Source organism: Bombina bombina, chromosome 4 (genome assembly GCF_027579735.1).
Source record: "Bombina bombina isolate aBomBom1 chromosome 4, aBomBom1.pri, whole genome shotgun sequence".
Lineage (NCBI taxonomy): Eukaryota > Metazoa > Chordata > Amphibia > Anura > Bombinatoridae > Bombina > Bombina bombina.
Window position 1 is genome coordinate 458,313,784 of NC_069502.1, and position 17,423 is coordinate 458,331,206.

Here is a 17,423-nt window from a genome sequence, read left to right on the forward strand (position 1 = left end):
TTATTTGGTTTGAAGATAATTGAGACCTGTGGAACCTTCCCCTTGGGGGTAGTTCCTTGAATTCCAGGAGATAACCTTGAGAAACTATTTCTAGTGCCCAAGGATCCTGAACATCTCTTGCCCAGGCCTGAGCAAAGAGAGAAAGTCTGCCCCCCACCAGATCCGGTCCCGGATCGGGGGCCATCCCTTCATGCTGTTTTGGTAGCAGTGGCAGGCTTTTTGGCCTGCTTACCCTTGTTCCAGCCTTGCATCGGTCTCCAGGCTGGTTTGGGTTGAGAAGTATTACCCTCTTGCTTAGAGGATGTAGAAGTAGAGGCTGGTCCGTTTCTGCGAAAGGGACGAAAATTAGGCTTATTTCTAGCCTTAAAAGATCTATCCTGAGGAAGGGCGTGGCCCTTTCCCCCGGTGATGTCTGAAATAATCTCTTTCAAATCAGGACCAAACAGTGTTTTGCCCTTGAAAGGAATGTTAAGCAATTTTGTCTTGGAAGACACATCCGCTGACCAAGACTTTAGCCAGAGCGCTCTGCGCGCCACGATAGCAAACCCTGAATTTTTCGCCGCTAATCTAGCTAATTGCAAAGCGGCATCTAGAATAAAAGAGTTAGCCAATTTAAGTGCTTGAACTCTGTCCATAACCTCCTCATACGAAGATTCTTTATTGAGCGACTTTTCTAGTTCTTCGAACCAGAAACACGCTGCCGTAGTGACAGGAACAATGCATGAAATTGGTTGTAGAAGGTAACCTTGCTGAACAAACATCTTTTTAAGCAAACCCTCTAATTTTTTATCCATAGGATCTTTGAAAGCACAACTATCTTCTATGGGAATAGTAGTGCGTTTGTTTAGAGTAGAGACCGCCCCCTCGACCTTAGGGACTGTCTGCCATAAGTCCTTTCTGGGGTCGACTATAGGAAATAATTTCTTAAATATAGGGGGAGGAACTAAAGGTATGCCGGGCCTTTCCCATTCCTTATTTACTATGTCCGCCACCCGCTTGGGTATAGGAAAAACATCGGGGGGCACCGGAACCTCTAGGAACTTGTCCATCTTACATAATTTCTCTGGAATAACCAAATTGTCACAATCATCCAGAGTAGATAATACCTCCTTAAGCAGTGCGCGGAGATGTTCTAATTTAAATTTAAATGTTACAACATCAGGTTCAGCTTGTTGAGAAATTTTTCCTGAATCTGAAATTTCTCCCTCAGACAAAACCTCCCTCCTGGCCCCTTCAGATTGGTGTGAGGGTATGTCAGAAACGTTATCATCAGCGTCCTCTTGCTCTTCAGTGTTTAAAACAGAGCAATCGCGCTTTCTTTGATAAGTAGGCATTTTAGATAAAATATTTGCAATAGAATTATCCATAACAGCCGTTAATTGTTGCATAGTAATAAGTATTGGCGCACTAGATGTACTAGGGGCCTCTTGTGTGGGCAAAACTGGTGTAGACACAGAAGGGGGTGATGCAGTACCATGCTTACTCCCCTCATCTGAAGAATCATCTTGGGCACTATTATTATCTGTGACATCATTGTCCCTACTTTGTTTGGACACTATGTCACAATTATCACATATATTTAAATGGGGAGACACATTGGCTTTCATACATATAGAACATCGCTTATCTGATGGTTCAGACATGTTAAACAGGCTTAAACTTGTCAACAAAGCACAAAAAACGTTTTAAAATAAAACCGTTACTGTCACTTTAAATTTTAAACAGAACACACTTTATTACTGAATATGCGAAAAAGCATGAAGCAATTGTTCAAAATTCACCAAAATTTCACCACAGTGTCTTAAAGCCTTAAAAGTATTGCACACCAAATTTGATTTAAAAGCTTTAACCCTTAAAATAACGGAACCGGAGCCGTTTTTACATTTAACCCCTATACAGTCCCAGGTATCTGCTTTGCTGAGACCCAACCAAGCCCAGAGGGGAATACGATACCAAATGACGCCTTCTATAAGCTTTTTCAGTGGTTCTTAGCTCCTCACACATGCATCTGCATGCCTTGCCTTCCAAAAACAACTGCGCATTAGTGGCGCGAAAATGAGGCTCTGCCTATGACTAGAGAAGGCCCCCATCTGAAAAAGGTGTCCATACAATGCCTGCCGTTTTTTAACAACAATCTCCAAGATTATAATAACTATAAAGAGTTATAATCTGTCAAATATGCTAGCAAAGTAATCGTTTTAGCCCAGAAAAATGTCTACCAGTTTTTTAAGCCCTTATAAAGCCTTTTATTCTTTGCTTAATCTAAGAAAATGGCTTACCGGTCCCCATAGGGAAAATGACAGCCTTCCAGCATTACAAAGTCTTGTTAGAAATGTGGCCAGTCATACCTCAGGCAGAAAAGTCTGCCAACTGCTTCCCCCAACTGAAGTTACTTCATCTCAACAGTCCTGTGTGGAAACAGCAATCGATTTTAGTAACGTTTGCTAAAATCATCTTCCTCTTACAAACAGAAATCTTCTTCTCTTTTCTGTTTCAGAGTAAATAGTACATACCAGCACTATTTTAAAATAACAAACACTTGATTGAAGAATAAAAACTACATTTAAACACCAAAAAACTCTTAGCCATCTCCGTGGAGATGTTGCCTGTGCAACGGCAAAGAGAATGACTGGGGTAGGCGGAGCCTAGGAGGGATCATGTGACCAGCTTTGCTGGGCTCTTTGCCATTTCCTGTTGGGGAAGAGAATATCCCACAAGTAAGGATGACGCCGTGGACCGGACACACCTATGTTGGAGAAAACTGATACAATTAGACCCAATAAAGTGATGACAAAAAACATAATTTATGCTTACCTGATAAATTTATTTCTCTTGTAGTGTAGTCAGTCCACGGGTCATCCATTACTTATGGAATATATCTCTTCCTAACAGGAAGCTGCAAGAGGATCACCCAAGCAGAGCTGCTATATAGCTCCTCCCCTCAAATGTCATATTCAGTCATTCGACCAAAACCAGACGAGAAAGGAGAAACCATAGGGTGCAGTGGTGACTGGAGTTTAATTAAAATTTAGATCTGCCTTAAAGACAGGGCGGGCCGTGGACTGACTACACTACAAGAGAAATAAATTTATCAGGTAAGCATAAATTATGTTTTCTCTTGTTAAGTGTAGTCAGTCCACGGGTCATCCATTACTTATGGAATACCAATACCAAAGCTAAAGTACACGGATGAAGGGAGGGACAAGGCAGGAACCTTAAACAGAAGGAACCACTGCCTGAAGCACCTTTCTCCCAAAAATAGCCTCCGAAGAAGCAAAAGTGTGAAATTTGTAAAATTTTGAAAAAGTGTGAAGTGAAGACCAAGTCGCAGCCTTGCAAATCTGTTCAACAGAGGCCTCATTTTTAAAGGCCCAGGTGGAAGCCACAGCTCTAGTAGAATGAGCTGTAATCCTTTCAGGAGGCTGCTGTCCAGCAGTCTCATAGGCTAAACGTATTATGCTACGAAGGCAAAAAGAGAGAGAGGTAGCCGAAGCCTTTTGACCACTTCTCTGTCCAGAGTAAACGACAAACAGGGAAGAAGTTTGACGAAAATCTTTAGTTGCCTGCAAATAGAACTTCAGGGCACGGACTACGTCCAGATTATGCAAAAGTCGTTCCTTCTTTGAAGAAGGGTTAGGACACAGTGATGGAACAACAATCTCTTGATTGATATTCCTGTTAGTAACTACCTTAGGTAAGAACCCAGGTTTAGTACGCAGAACTACCTTGTCTGAATGAAAAATCAGATAAGGAGAATCACAATGTAAGGCAGATAACTCAGAGACTCTTTGAGCCGAGGAAATAGCCATCAAAAACAGAACCTTCCAGGATAACAGCTTGATATCAATGGAATGAAGGGGTTCAAATGGAACGCCTTGAAGAACGTTAAGAACTAAGTTTAAGCTCCACGGCGGAGCAACAGTCTTAAACACAGGCTTAATCCTAGCTAAAGCCTGACAAAAAGCCTGAACGTCTGGAACTTCTGCCAGACGTTTGTGTAGAAGAATAGACAGAGCAGAAATCTGTCCCTTTAACGAACTAGCAGATAAGCCCTTTTCTAAACCCTCTTGTAGAAAAGACAATATCCTAGGAATCCTAACCTTACTCCATGAGTAACTCTTGGATTCGCACCAATATAAATATTTACGCCATATCTTATGGTAAATTCTTCTGGTAACAGGATTCCTAGCCTGTATTAAGGTATCAATAACCGACTCCGAGAAGCCACGCTTTGATAGAATCAAGCGTTCAATCTCCATGCAGTCAGCCTCAGAGAAATTAGATTTGGATGGTTGAAAGGACCCTGAATTAGAAGGTCCTGTCTCAGAGGCAGAGACCACGGTGGGCAGGACGACATGTCCACTAGGTTTGCATACCAGGTCCTGCGTGGCCACGCAGGCGCTATCAGAATCACCGAAGCTCTCTCCTGTTTCATCTTCGCAATCAAACGAGGAAGCATCGGAAATGGTGGAAACACATAAGCCATGTTGAAGACCCAAGGGGCTGTCAGAGCATCTATCAGCACCGCTCCCGGGTCCCTGGACCTGGATCCGTAACAAGGAAGCTTGGCGTTCTGGCGAGACGCCATGAGATCCAGATCTGGTTTGCCCCAACGATGAATCAGTTGAGCAAAGACCTCTGGATGAAGTTCCCACTACCCCAGATGAAAAGTCTGGCGACTTAGAAAATCCGCCTCCCAGTTCTCCACGCCTGGGATGTAAATTGCTGACAGGTGGCAAGAGTGAGACTCTGCCCAGCGAATTATCTTTGAGACTTCCAACATCGCTAGGGAACTTCTGGTTCCCCCTTGATGGTTGATGTAAGCCACAGTCGTGATGTTGTCCGACTGAAATCTGATGAACCTCAGAGTTGTTAACTGAGGCCAAGCTAGGAGAGCATTGAATATTGCTCTTAATTCCAGAATATTTATTGGGAGGAGTTTCTCCTCCTGAGTCCATAGTCCCTGAGCCTTCAGGGAGTTCCAGACTGCGCCCCAGCCTAGAAGGCTGGCGTCTGTTGTTACGATCGTCCAATCTGGCCTGCGAAAGGTCATCCCCTTGGACAGATGTGGCAGAGAAAGCCACCATAGAAGAGAATCTCTGGTCTCTTGATCCAGATTTAGCAGGGGGGACAAATCTGAGTAATCCCCATTCCACTGGCTTAGCATGCACAATTGCAGCGGTCTGAGATGCAGGCGCGCAAATGGTACTATGTCCATTGCCGCTACCATTAAGCCGATTACTTCCATGCACTGAGCTACTGACGGGTGTGGAATGGAATGAAGGACACGGCAAGCATTTAGAAGTTTTGATAACCTGGCCTCCGTCAGGTAAATTTTCATCTCTACAGAATCTATAAGAGTCCCTAGAAAGGGAACCCTTGTAAGTGGTAATAGAGAACTCTTTTCCACGTTCACCTTCCACCCATGCGACCTCAGAAATGCCAGAACTATCTCTGTATGAGACTTGGCAGTTTGAAAACTTGACGCTTGTATCAGAATGTCGTCTAGGTACGGAGTCACCGCTATGACTCGCGGTCTTAGTACCGCCAGAAGTGAGCCCAGAACTTTTGTAAAGATTCTTGGAGCCGTAGCTAATCCGAAGGGAAGAGCTACAAACTGGTAATGCCTGTCTAGGAAAGCAAATCTTAGGTACCGATAATGATCCTTGTGAATCGGTATGTGAAGGTAGGCATCCTTTAAATCCACTGTGGTCATGTACTGACCCTCTTGGATCATGGGAAGGATGGTTCGAATAGTTTCCATTTTGAATGATGGAACTCTTAGGAATTTGTTTAGGATTTTTAAGTCCAAGATTGGTCTGAAGGTTCCCTCTTTCTTGGGAACCACAAATAGATTTGAATAGAATCCTTGCCCGTGTTCCGTCCGCGGAACTGGGTGGATCACCCCCAGTAGTAAGAGGTCTTGTACACAGCGTAGAAACGCTTCTTTCTTTATTTGGTTTGCTGATAACCTTGAAAGATGAAATCTCCCTCGTGGAGGAGATGTTTTGAAGTCCAGGAGATATCCCTGAGATATGATCTCCAACGCCCAGGGATCCTGGACATCTCTTGCCCAAGCCTGGGCGAAGAGAGAAAGTCTGCCCCCCACTAGATCCGTTTCTGGATAGGGGGCCATCTCTTCATGCTGTCTTAGGGGCAGCAGCAGGTTTCTTGGCCTGCTTGCCCTTGTTCCAGGACTGGTTAACTTTCCAGCCCTGTCTGTAACGAGCAACAGCTCCTTCCTGTTTTGGAGCGGAGGAAGTTGATGCTGCTCCTGCCTTGAAGTTACGAAAGGCACGAAAATTAGACTGTTTGGCCTTTGATTTGGCCCTGTCCTGAGGTAGAGCATGGCCCTTACCTCCCGTAATGTCAGCTATAATTTCTTTCAAGCCGGGCCCGAATAAGGTCTGCCCTTTGAAAGGAATATTAAGCAATTTAGATTTAGAAGTCACGTCAGCTGACCAGGATTTAAGCCATAGCGCTCTGCGCGCTTGGATGGCGAATCCGGAGTTCTTAGACGTAAGTTTGGTTAAATGTACGACGGCATCAGAAACAAATGCGTTAGCTAGCTTAAGTGCTTTAAGCTTGTTCATAATTTCATCCAATGGAGCTGTGCGAATGGCCTCTTCCAGAGACTCAAACCAGAATGCCGCCGCAGCAGTGACAGGCGCAATGCATGCAAGGGGCTGTAAGATAAAACCTTGTTGAACAAACATTTTCTTAAGGTAACCCTCTAATTTCTTATCCATTGGATCTGAAAAGGCACAACTATCCTCCACCGGGATAGTGGTACGCTTAGCTAAAGTAGAAACTGCTCCCTCCACCTTAGGGACCGTCTGCCATAAGTCTCGTGTGGTGGCGTCTATAGGAAACATTTTCCTAAATATGGGAGGAGGGGAAAAAGGCACTCCAGGTCTATCCCACTCCTTGCTAATAATCTCTGTAAGCCTTTTAGGTATAGGAAACACGTCAGTACACACCGGTACCGCATAGTATCTATCCAACCTACATAATTTTTCTGGAATTGCAACCGTGTTACAATCATTCAGAGCCGCTAATACCTCCCCTAGCAATATGCGGAGGTTCTCAAGCTTAAATTTAAAATTAGAAATCAGTCTCCCTGGATCAGATCCGTCACCCACAGAATGAAGCTCTCCGTCTTCATGTTCTGCAAACTGTGACGCAGTATCTGACATGGCTCTCACCTCATCCCGCGCGCTCTGTCCTTAACCCAGAGCTATCGCGCTTGCCTCTCTAATTCTGGCAATTTAGATAATACTTCTGTCATAACAGTAGCCATGTCTTGCAAAGTGATTTGTAAGGGCCTCCCTGATGTACTTGGCGCCACAAAATCACGCACCTCCCTGAGCGGGAGGCGAAGGTACTGACACAGTGAGGAGAGTTAGTCGGCATAACTTCCCCCTCGTTGTTGGTGATAATTTCTTTACATGTAAAGATTGACTTTTATTTAAAGTAACATCAATGCAATTAGTACACAAATTTCTATTGGGCTCCACATTGGCCTTTAAACATAGTGAACAAAGAGATTCATCTGAGTCAGACATGTTTAAACAGATGAGCAATGAGACTAGCAAGCTTGGAAATACTTTTCTAAATAAATTTACAAGCAATATAAAAAACGCTACTGTGCCTTTAAGAAGCACAAAAAGCTGTCACAGTTGAAATAACAATGAACCAAAATAGTTATAGCAACCAATTTTTCCAGTAAACGTATTAAGTTAGCAAAGGATTGCACCCACCAGCAAATGGATGATTAACCCCTTAATACCCAAAAACGGATAACAATTTAATAATTAACGTTTTTAACACAGTCAAAACACACTGTCACAGGTCTGCTGTGACTGATTACCTCCCTCAAAATGAATTTTGAAGACCCCTGAGCTCTCCAGAGACGATCTGGATCATGGAGGATGAAGTAGACAGATTGTGACTGAATTTTTACTGCGCAAAAAAGCGCTAAAATAGGCCCCTCCCACTCATATTACAACAGTGGGGAAGCTCAGATAACTGTTTCTATGCAGAAAACAAAGATGGCCATGTGGTAAAAATCATGCCCCAATAAGTTTTATCACCAAGTACCTCACAAAAAACGATTAACATGCCATTAAACGTTTTTAACATACATTTTAAAAGTTATGAAGTGTTATTAATAAGCCTGCTACCAGTCGCTTTTACTGCAGTTAAGGCTCATACATTATTTCAGTATTAACAGTATTTTCAGAGTCAATTCCATTCCTTAGAAAAATACATTCAGTGAACACACACTCATCAGCCTAATACCAGTCGCTATCACTGCATTTAAGGCTGAACTTACTTTACATTGGTATCAGCAGTATTTTCTCAGTCAATTCCATTCCTCAGAAAAATAATTTACTGCACATACCTCGTTTGCAGGGGGGCCCTGCATGCTATTCCCCTTTTCTGAAGTTACCTCACTCCTCAGATGAGAACAGCCAGTGGATCTTAGTTACGTCTGCTAAGATCATAGAAAACGCAGGCAGATTCTTATTCTAATGCTGCCTGAGAACAAACAGCACACTCCGGTGCCATTTAAAATAACAAACTTTTGATTGAAGAAATAAACTAAGTTAAAAAACACCACAGACCTCTCACAGCGACCTATCTTTAGTAAGGCTGCAAGAGAATGACTGAATATGACATGTGAGGGGAGGAGCTATATAGCAGCTCTGCTTGGGTGATCCTCTTGCAGCTTCCTGTTAGGAAGAGATATATTCCATAAGTAATGGATGACCCGTGGACTGACTACACTTAACAAGAGAAATAAGCAGACTATGGTTGCCACCTCGGCCATGTTTTCTTGGACACTCATGAGTTATACATGCTACAGGGTGTGCAGAGAGGAACATAGTGCTGTTTAGTGTCACTTTTTGTGTGCTGTTCAGGGTTGAAAGTCATGTTCCTACCTGCACACCGTGCAGCATGTATAACTCATGAGTGTCCAGAAAAAAATGGCTGAGGTCGCAACCCTAATCCAGACATATGTGAGGATCCATGATTATATGTCTATAATAAAACATCATTGTATTGTCCTACCTCCCCCATAGATTTTTCTTTTATGTTCTTCAGTTTCAAGATCTTCTTGAAGGCCATGGTCAATATTGCCCCTCGAAGTCGGGAACCAGTCCGGTAATTTAACGCCCAGGTGAGTGCCAGAGACCAGGAACGAACCATTTCAGTAATAAGTAGCCCAAAAACTAATAGCAGGCTGTACCCAGTATTCGAAGCTTTCTGTTGCGTGTACTCCAAGAGGCTTTTCACTACAAACGCCTACAGGGGGAAAGGCAAAGTTGCGTGAGGTTCCCATTCAGCCTCACTTAACACAACAATTAATGGTAAGTTAGAAAACAACCAACAGGCCCTAAACAAAACAAGCAAAAAATAAAGTATAAAAAAATAGGAGGTGAATGTGTAAAAAAATAAAAATAAATTTACCCCCACCCAAAATGTCTAGAGTTGACTGGATTCAATTTAAATTAAACTGGTTTGCCCTCTTAAATATATATATATATATATATATATATATATATTTTTATTTTTTTTTTCCACAAATTAGTTGCATTTGAATTTCACCCTAGTTACACAAACAACTCCAGTGGAACAGAGGCAGACTTTATTTTTAACCTATACATTGGAAGTTTTCGAACTTACCAAAAAGTAATTTTAAAAATTGGTTAGCTTAATATAATTAACATAAAAAATATTAAAAAATTACTGAAAATTAAAATAAAACATTTTTTTTAATTAAAAGTCTTAATGCAAATATTTAAAAGACATTTTCTTTTCAACGTGCGCATTGGAAAAGAATGAACAATTGTACCTACAGTTGAACGGGGGGGAAGAGGACATTTTGGCAATAAATTCCTGAAAATAAATATCAGCAGTTTATTATTCTAGCGGAAAAAAAAAACAAAAAAAAAACACACAAACATTATGAACAATAGCACATATCAGTTTTACATCCTCCTTTAATTTAGAACATCTTACCCAAAAACATTTGCCTTTCTTCACTGTAAAGCATCACTTGCATATTTTCCAGACACTGCTTTTTAAACCGAGACTTCAAACGACTTTCTTTTCTCTCTTTTTCTTAACCCTTCTCTGAACAAATAAATACATTTATACCTTTTTTTTTTTTCTTCAAAACTAGATCATAATAGTGTGAGCAAAAACCACTACTAGGTATTAAATACCATAAACTTAGGAATAAAATAACTTTATTAAAGGGGAAGAGAGCATACCACCACATTAAAAAGAGAACATACATACAGTCCAGAAATAAAAACAACTAAGCAATTACATTTAAAAAAAAAAAAAAAAAAAAAAAAGAAAGAAAGAAAGAAACACGTCTTGTGTTCTTGTAGCATTGCTTCTCGTCATCCTGCCCTAGCCTATAACTGCTTGAGAAGCATCTTGTATCTACATAAACCTTTAAAAACAGGATCATCTATTGTCAATTTTCCTTTTCCTGTAACGTTTTCCTCTTTCATTGATTCATCAAGAATTTTGGAAAATGAAACAAATTAAAAAATAAATGTAATGGTTTAAGAGGCTATAGAAGGAAGAAACAAGTGCCTAAAATGAATGGATCGTAACAGCTGGCTGGATCATTCAGTCTCTTCTAGTCCTTGAACCAATAGAAAAGTCTGTAGATGGGGCAGAGCAACTGATTCACTGCACTGTTTAGGAGCAGCTTGGGGAGCCAACGCCATCAGCAGGTACTGGAGAGACCTGTTCTGGGAACAGGCATTAACCTGTCAATCGATCATTACAAGAAATGTCTGTTGAGTCCATGTCCTTAGGAGTATTCCAAATCACCTTTTACGGGGATGACGGATTACTTTTGGAAAATCTGTCTCTTGAGAAGGCAGACAATCTGTATATATTATCACCTGGTATGGAAGGCAACTCTGTGGTACCCATTTTTATCAAGCATTGGAACTGCAAAAAGAGGAGCCATCCTAACAAGACACTCAGTGTAGGAGGAAAAAACACAGAAAATAAATTAAAAATAAAAAAAGACCTTAGACAGACCTTACATTCTACAAACCTGTTTTAAAGAGAATTTTGAGAACTGCAGAAAAGTTTCTGAACCATCAGTGACAGCTGAGAGATGAAGAAATTCCCACCACAAAACATTTCCCCGCCTAAAGGCTAAAATGGCAAACAAGGCAGAAAGAAGCACTTAACATTCACAATCTTCTGCCATCACATGAATAAAATAAACAGAAAATGAAAAGCAAATAATAATAAAGGGTTAAATGGGAATATCTCCAGTAATTAATGTTACCATAGGCATAAGCTGCTTGTGGTTTTAAGCATTCCCGGTGAATAAATGTGGCCTTACCTTGCTCTTGCATTGCGAAGATTTCTGCCCAGCTTGTCTGGCGCAATCTGCCCGCAGAACTGTCACCCTGGAAATTCTAAAGAATAGCTTCTGTCATTGGTTCTACTACAGAGGCAACGTTAGTGTCATTACCCCTTCTCCCACCAGTTCACCATCCTACCCTGAGAATGGGAAAGGATGGATCCACTATTATTATTAATAAGCACAGTTAACACATAAAAAAAAAAAAAGTACAAATATAAAACAGGATCAAATATCTTAAAAGCAAAATGTATCGTGTCTGTTTTGAGGAACTTAAAACTACTGTGTTTTATGCGTTTTTCACAAAAGGGTAGATGGTGTCTTACTTCATATACAGAGCACACAAGATTAGCGTTTAGGAACATGGGCAAGGATATCTCATGTGGCTAAAGTAATGTGACGAATAGAAACAAACACAAACTCATGCTTAATATCAGATTTATCATTGAATTATTATTAATGTGGATAAATTAACCGTTACATCTTTCTAAGCCAATTTTCTACAATTTTTTTTTTTTTTATCTCTTTTGAAAGACTGAAGACCAAGCTTTACCAGCTAGGAAGAAAACTATTTTAAAAAGGACCCACTAAAAGACATATTTCTGTACTAATATAGTATTGACTGAACCAATATAAAATGGTTGATTGATAAAGGAGGAAATACTATTGCGTTAAAAAAAGAAGTGATATAAAATAATGCTTTTAATTGTTAAAAGTAGAAAAATAGTGATAACATTCCAGGATAAATATTGCATGTCTACCTACAAAGCCAAGTTAAACATATGAAGTCGCTTTAGTTAGTTTCTTTATTTTTTTAACAGTAAAAGTATTTCCCCTAATCATCTACATCAAACTTATTTCTACCACTAATCAACTTTTTTTTTTTACTCATACATGCACAAAGCACATGATCACATAATAAAATTAAAGTCGTAGTAAAAACTGTAAACAGTGAGCTTTCTTACAACTACAATTTAAGTGAACAAATAAAATATAATCCAACCAACAGAAAATGAAGACACGCACAAAGTAAAAAGGGCACAGAATCCTATATACATCTGCCTTACGAAGAAATAAACAAATAATCAATCTTAGGTCCTCTCAAAGTGTTCATTTAATTTTGTGTTGACTGAATGAATGAGTGTGAATTAGATCAAGGCAGAAAAGGGACAGTGGTTTGGGTGACTGAACACCACACAGATACAAACCATTTATTAGTTTAAAACTATTCTACCCATTTTTAAATGTTGTGTTAGTTATTTAAAGATTATGACGGTGGAATATGTTCAAGAAAGAGGGTCTTTTCTGGATAATATTATATAAACTCAGCCATTTAACCACTACAGTGTCTATTATGCTATTCCAAATAAAGTTTTCTAGAATGAGAAGATCGACAATTACCATGTAGTTCTAGATTTACTTATATGTTATTGGGTGCCTGTAAAACATACATATAAAAAAATGTGTGCTCAAAAAGGCATCTACACCAATGACCAGCGATTGAAAATAGGATTCTTGACTAGTAATAGACAAGCATGTCCCCAACAATCTAAGTGCATCTTTTTGATAACAAAAGCAGCAGAGGAGAGCACGCTAGAGTAACGTACGGGGGGGGGGGGGGGGGGGTCGACTCAACCAGCCTGAGAACAAAAAAAATATATATACAAAATGAGCAACTGCATCAACAAAAGAAAGGGATTAGAAGTAATGTGGGAAATACAATAAATCAGAGGTTCACGTCCAATATTTAGCCACATGTGACAATGCAGTAAAGTAGTAACAAGGTAGCATTTTAGGATGAAAAAAAAATATTATTTTTTGCTTTCTCAAAAGGTTTTCCATGATTTAAATGTTTTTTTTGTTTGTGTGATATATATATATATATATATATATATATATATATATATATATATATATATATATATATATATATATATACACACATACACCTTATAATGTCCTCAGGATTCTGGAAGAGAGATATCAATACCTACTACTTGTAATCAGGTGTAAATTCCAGTAACATCCCGCCACCTGTGTAGTGCAACAATGACAGAAGCTCTTCTTAATGAAGTTTGTTTTGTTACAGCCTAAGATTCATTAAAGTTATGCAAAGACCTTTAACATCACCATAAGGGAGTACCTCATAACCCTTTCCAACTGTATGAATGAAATTTTACCTAGACTAAGTGCTGTTTACAAACTATAAGTAAATGATGGCTACAAATTCTTTTCATTTTTTATTAATTCTTAAAAATGAACAGTCCCCATCTGTACTTACCAACTCACTTCATTTCCATCCTTAAAACAGCACACTGAAAATTAGCACTATAAGCAGTAAAAACTTTCTACACCTCGAAACAAATTTGCAAAAAAATAATTTTATAAAAATTAAAAAAAAAAAAAAAAAAAAAGGGAAAGCTTTTTTTTCTTTTATTATTTAGCAAATTATGTAAAAGTTTAATTTAAAAAAGTTTAAAATTCCAATGATATTCCAACTTAATTAGCCTAACATAATGATTTAAGAATGAGGGCTTGAACCAAGTGTACTGCAACCTAATGAATTTTACTTAAGATACTTATCGGTCTTGAGTGATCAGCTGTCATAAGCCGTCACAGGGCACTCTGTATTTATGCTAAGAGCCTCAAAGCAGAAAGGAATAGAACTGTCCTTCACCTAACACCTACAAACAGGGCAACTTGCAAGCTTATCTAACAAACATAAGAGTACTGCTACACTCCCAAGTGATAAACAACCTTAGTTAGCAAACATACCAACAAGACATGCAATTTTATGCTACGTGCCTAGACAGACATATACTTTGCAAGTCTAGCTTATTGGTGTGAGCAAAACATTCATTTTATACCTGTCATATAATAAAAGGTTTGTGCTGTATGCTATACCTACAGACATCCAGGGATGCCTGGGATTTTGCCATACAGCTTTGTTTCCATGCTCTGGGTAATTATCAAAGTGTTAAATATCTTATGCAAATGTACCCTGGCTTCTTCTTATGCAAAATTGACTACACTGTACTATAAAGGGACAGTCTACACAGAAATTGTTATTGTTTAAAAAGATAGATAATGCCTTTACTACCCAAGGTTTGCACAACCAACATTGTTAGGATTAATATACTTTATAACATTTAAACCTCTAAATTTCTGTCTGTTTCAAAGGCTCTATTGACAGCCTCTTAATCACATGCTTTTGTATTTGCTTTTCACAACAGGAGACTGATAGTTCATGTGGGCCATATAGATAATGTGTTCACGCCCGAGAAGTTATTTAAGAGTTAGAACACAATACTAAATGCAAGTCAATAGATAATACATAGTCACAGTCATGTGATCAGGGGGCTGTCAGAAGATGCTTAGATACAAGGTAATCACATAGGTAAACAGTATATTACCATAACTGTGTTGGTTGTGCAAAACTGGGTAATGGGTAATAAAGGGTTTATCTATCTTTTAAAACAAACAAACATTCTATTGTAGACTGTCCCTTCCAGTTAATCCTTTTCTAGCACTTTAAAAACATAGCCTGAGTGGTAAAAATAAAGAATTACAGTCAACTAGTCTACAGAACTAAACCAAGCTTGAGCATGATGGCACTAGGACCTAGACCTTTGTAAATTTTCACTTCAGGGTATATAAAACAGGGTGGAAAGTACTTACTGGACCAAGGAAACCCGCCAGCTGAGTGAGCATCAGGCACAAGATTGAGATAATGAGCCTGGTGCGACAGAACTTCCACACAACACCGCAAAGAGAGGACTCACTCGCACCATGCTCCGCCAGCTCCTCCACCCACAGCTTCTCCAAGCTGTAAAGAACACACAAGCAATGATAAGGTTAGTTCTATAGCATGTGCATCAGTCATTGTGTGCAAAAACTGCCAATTAATTCCTGCCCTTTGCATTCTTACTAAAAATGCCAAAATTTTTGAAAAGAACAAATACAACTATGAACAAAGGGGACAGTAACATCTTCTAACTGGAACAAAACCTACATATACAAATTTAGAGCCTTTCATATAGCCTTGAACAAGCTTAGCTTATGTCTTGAAAGGGTGGACAATACAATTCCTGAAACTCATTTACCATTGTAAAAATGTGGATTTCCTTTTGCCGAATGGCTTGTGATAATTCATGTTACAGGAAAACCATTGAGAACCTTCTGTTTGTGGTATGTAGGAATAAATTAGCCGTTAGTTCCAACTGTCCCTGACTAGTCATGAGGATGGTATTTAAAATCCAAAGCATGACTGCTATTTTCCTTTACAGGAGAATTTACATCAGGACTAGACAATATACTATGGGCTAAAAGTTATATTCTAAAAAAAACTAAATGTATGTTCACCTTTGTTACCAAACAGATTATGCTACCTGATAATTTCTCTTTTCTTCAGAACGAGTCCACTAATTGAAGCTTGTAAAATAAAAAACAAGACAACCACACAAATCACATTGTGACTCACTAGGCGCCCTCACCCGGACAAAAAAAGGTGCCACGTTGTCTGAACTAGGCCTCAAGGACAGAAGGATTTGTACCCAGTCAGGACCAGCCTGAAACCAAGGGCCCCAGCACTGTCAAGGCCACATAAAGTCATCCCCCGATGATGGAGGGATAAGAACAGTCAGACAGACTTTTGTAAACAGTGCGACCCACCAAAATCGAGAGTATCAATCCCAGAGAGGAAAGTTACCGAAGGAAACATCACACCTCAACATGAGCTTTAGACCCAAATAAAAATCATCCTCACCGGATGAAAATAAAAGATAAGGCAACCCATAGGTTTTTCGCCCAGGAAAAACGGACAGACCCACAGGACCAGCCAACAGGGGTCCGAGACTTCCAAGCTCAGAACTGGAAAAGGATACACAAATAACAGACCTATAAGAAGATTACCTTCATCCCCTTATGTCTATGTATGCAGCCAGTCGAAGAGTAAGACTGAGAATCCCCAGACCCATTAAGAGTGGATCCTCCAGCAACGCCAAAAACGTGCATTAGTAGGATCACAAAGGCGCGCCAGTCTATAACGAAAGGTGGCAACATACCTCTGCCTAGGACAAAAAGGAAAAACCCTGCCCCCGAAGGCCTTACCCCCTGAGCCTCAGAGGCAGTCGTTCCCCCCCAGAAGGCTGAACAGGGACCAGCAATCCATGCCTGACTAACCACGGTTAACTAAAACACGGACAATATCATAAGCACACTCCTTAGAGGTGCTGATGCGCCAACACCAAAGATATGGCCATGCGGAAGCATGTTGTAACCTCCGGTGGGAACAGGCCACACTCCCTAGAAAGGATAAGTAGCGTTTGGGTTACCTGCATGCGTAGTAAGAGTTGATGGTAGGGAACTCGTCTCAAGAGAAATAGAATCCCCAGAGACGGATGGCTCAGTGGGCACCCGATTCCCCGATCCCGAGGAACAGAGCATTCTAAAACAGCATTCGGAACATAACTAATGAGCATGTATCACCAGGGCCAATTCATATTCTTCGCAAGAAGTAGAGTCTGAATCAAAGACATCCGTCTCCAAGAATCCTCCGTAAATGGGACATTGCCGCCTCCAGAGAACCAGACACCAGCGGTCCAGGATTTCTCAGGTGCTACATGGTCATGCAAACGGAAATGGAGTCACAAAGTAAACCGTGCAGTCCATGCAAAAGCGCGCCCGACTGAAAAGGCCACGTCACTAGACATAGGCTGTTATGTTCCAAAATAGCCAAGAGACGAAGCAACACTACACAGTAGCAGACAGAATCACATAACAAACATGATTATAAACCCCCCCCTGTTCAATGATCCCCCTTAGGAGATATTAACCCCTTGATTCCTAGAAACAAAAAGCGAGACCCTATCTTAAAGTTATACCCCGAAAAGGTTGTAGCCCCCTCTCGGATAAACAGTTGAAATAACATACATCCCTGATGAAAGTAAAATGAAACGATCTTACGGAATCTACGCTGTGGAACAGGAACACAGCCCTTCAAGTGTGACAGATAGTA

The 17,423-nt window shown here is 40.1% G+C and overlaps 1 protein-coding gene across 3 annotated transcripts in view; it reads right to left on the reverse strand.

Moving 5' to 3' along the window:
- ABCC5 (ATP binding cassette subfamily C member 5) overlaps positions 1 to 17,423 on the reverse strand; it is a 259,944-nt gene that overhangs the window by 175,940 nt on the left and 66,581 nt on the right. For all 3 annotated transcript variants that reach the window (XM_053710320.1, XM_053710322.1, XM_053710321.1), the window contains exons 5-6: positions 15,086 to 15,233; positions 9,076 to 9,309 (exon numbers count right to left, since the gene is read on the reverse strand). In XM_053710320.1, the coding sequence (XP_053566295.1) occupies positions 9,076 to 9,309; positions 15,086 to 15,233 (382 nt within the window). The remainder of the gene's footprint in view (positions 1 to 9,075; positions 9,310 to 15,085; positions 15,234 to 17,423) is intronic.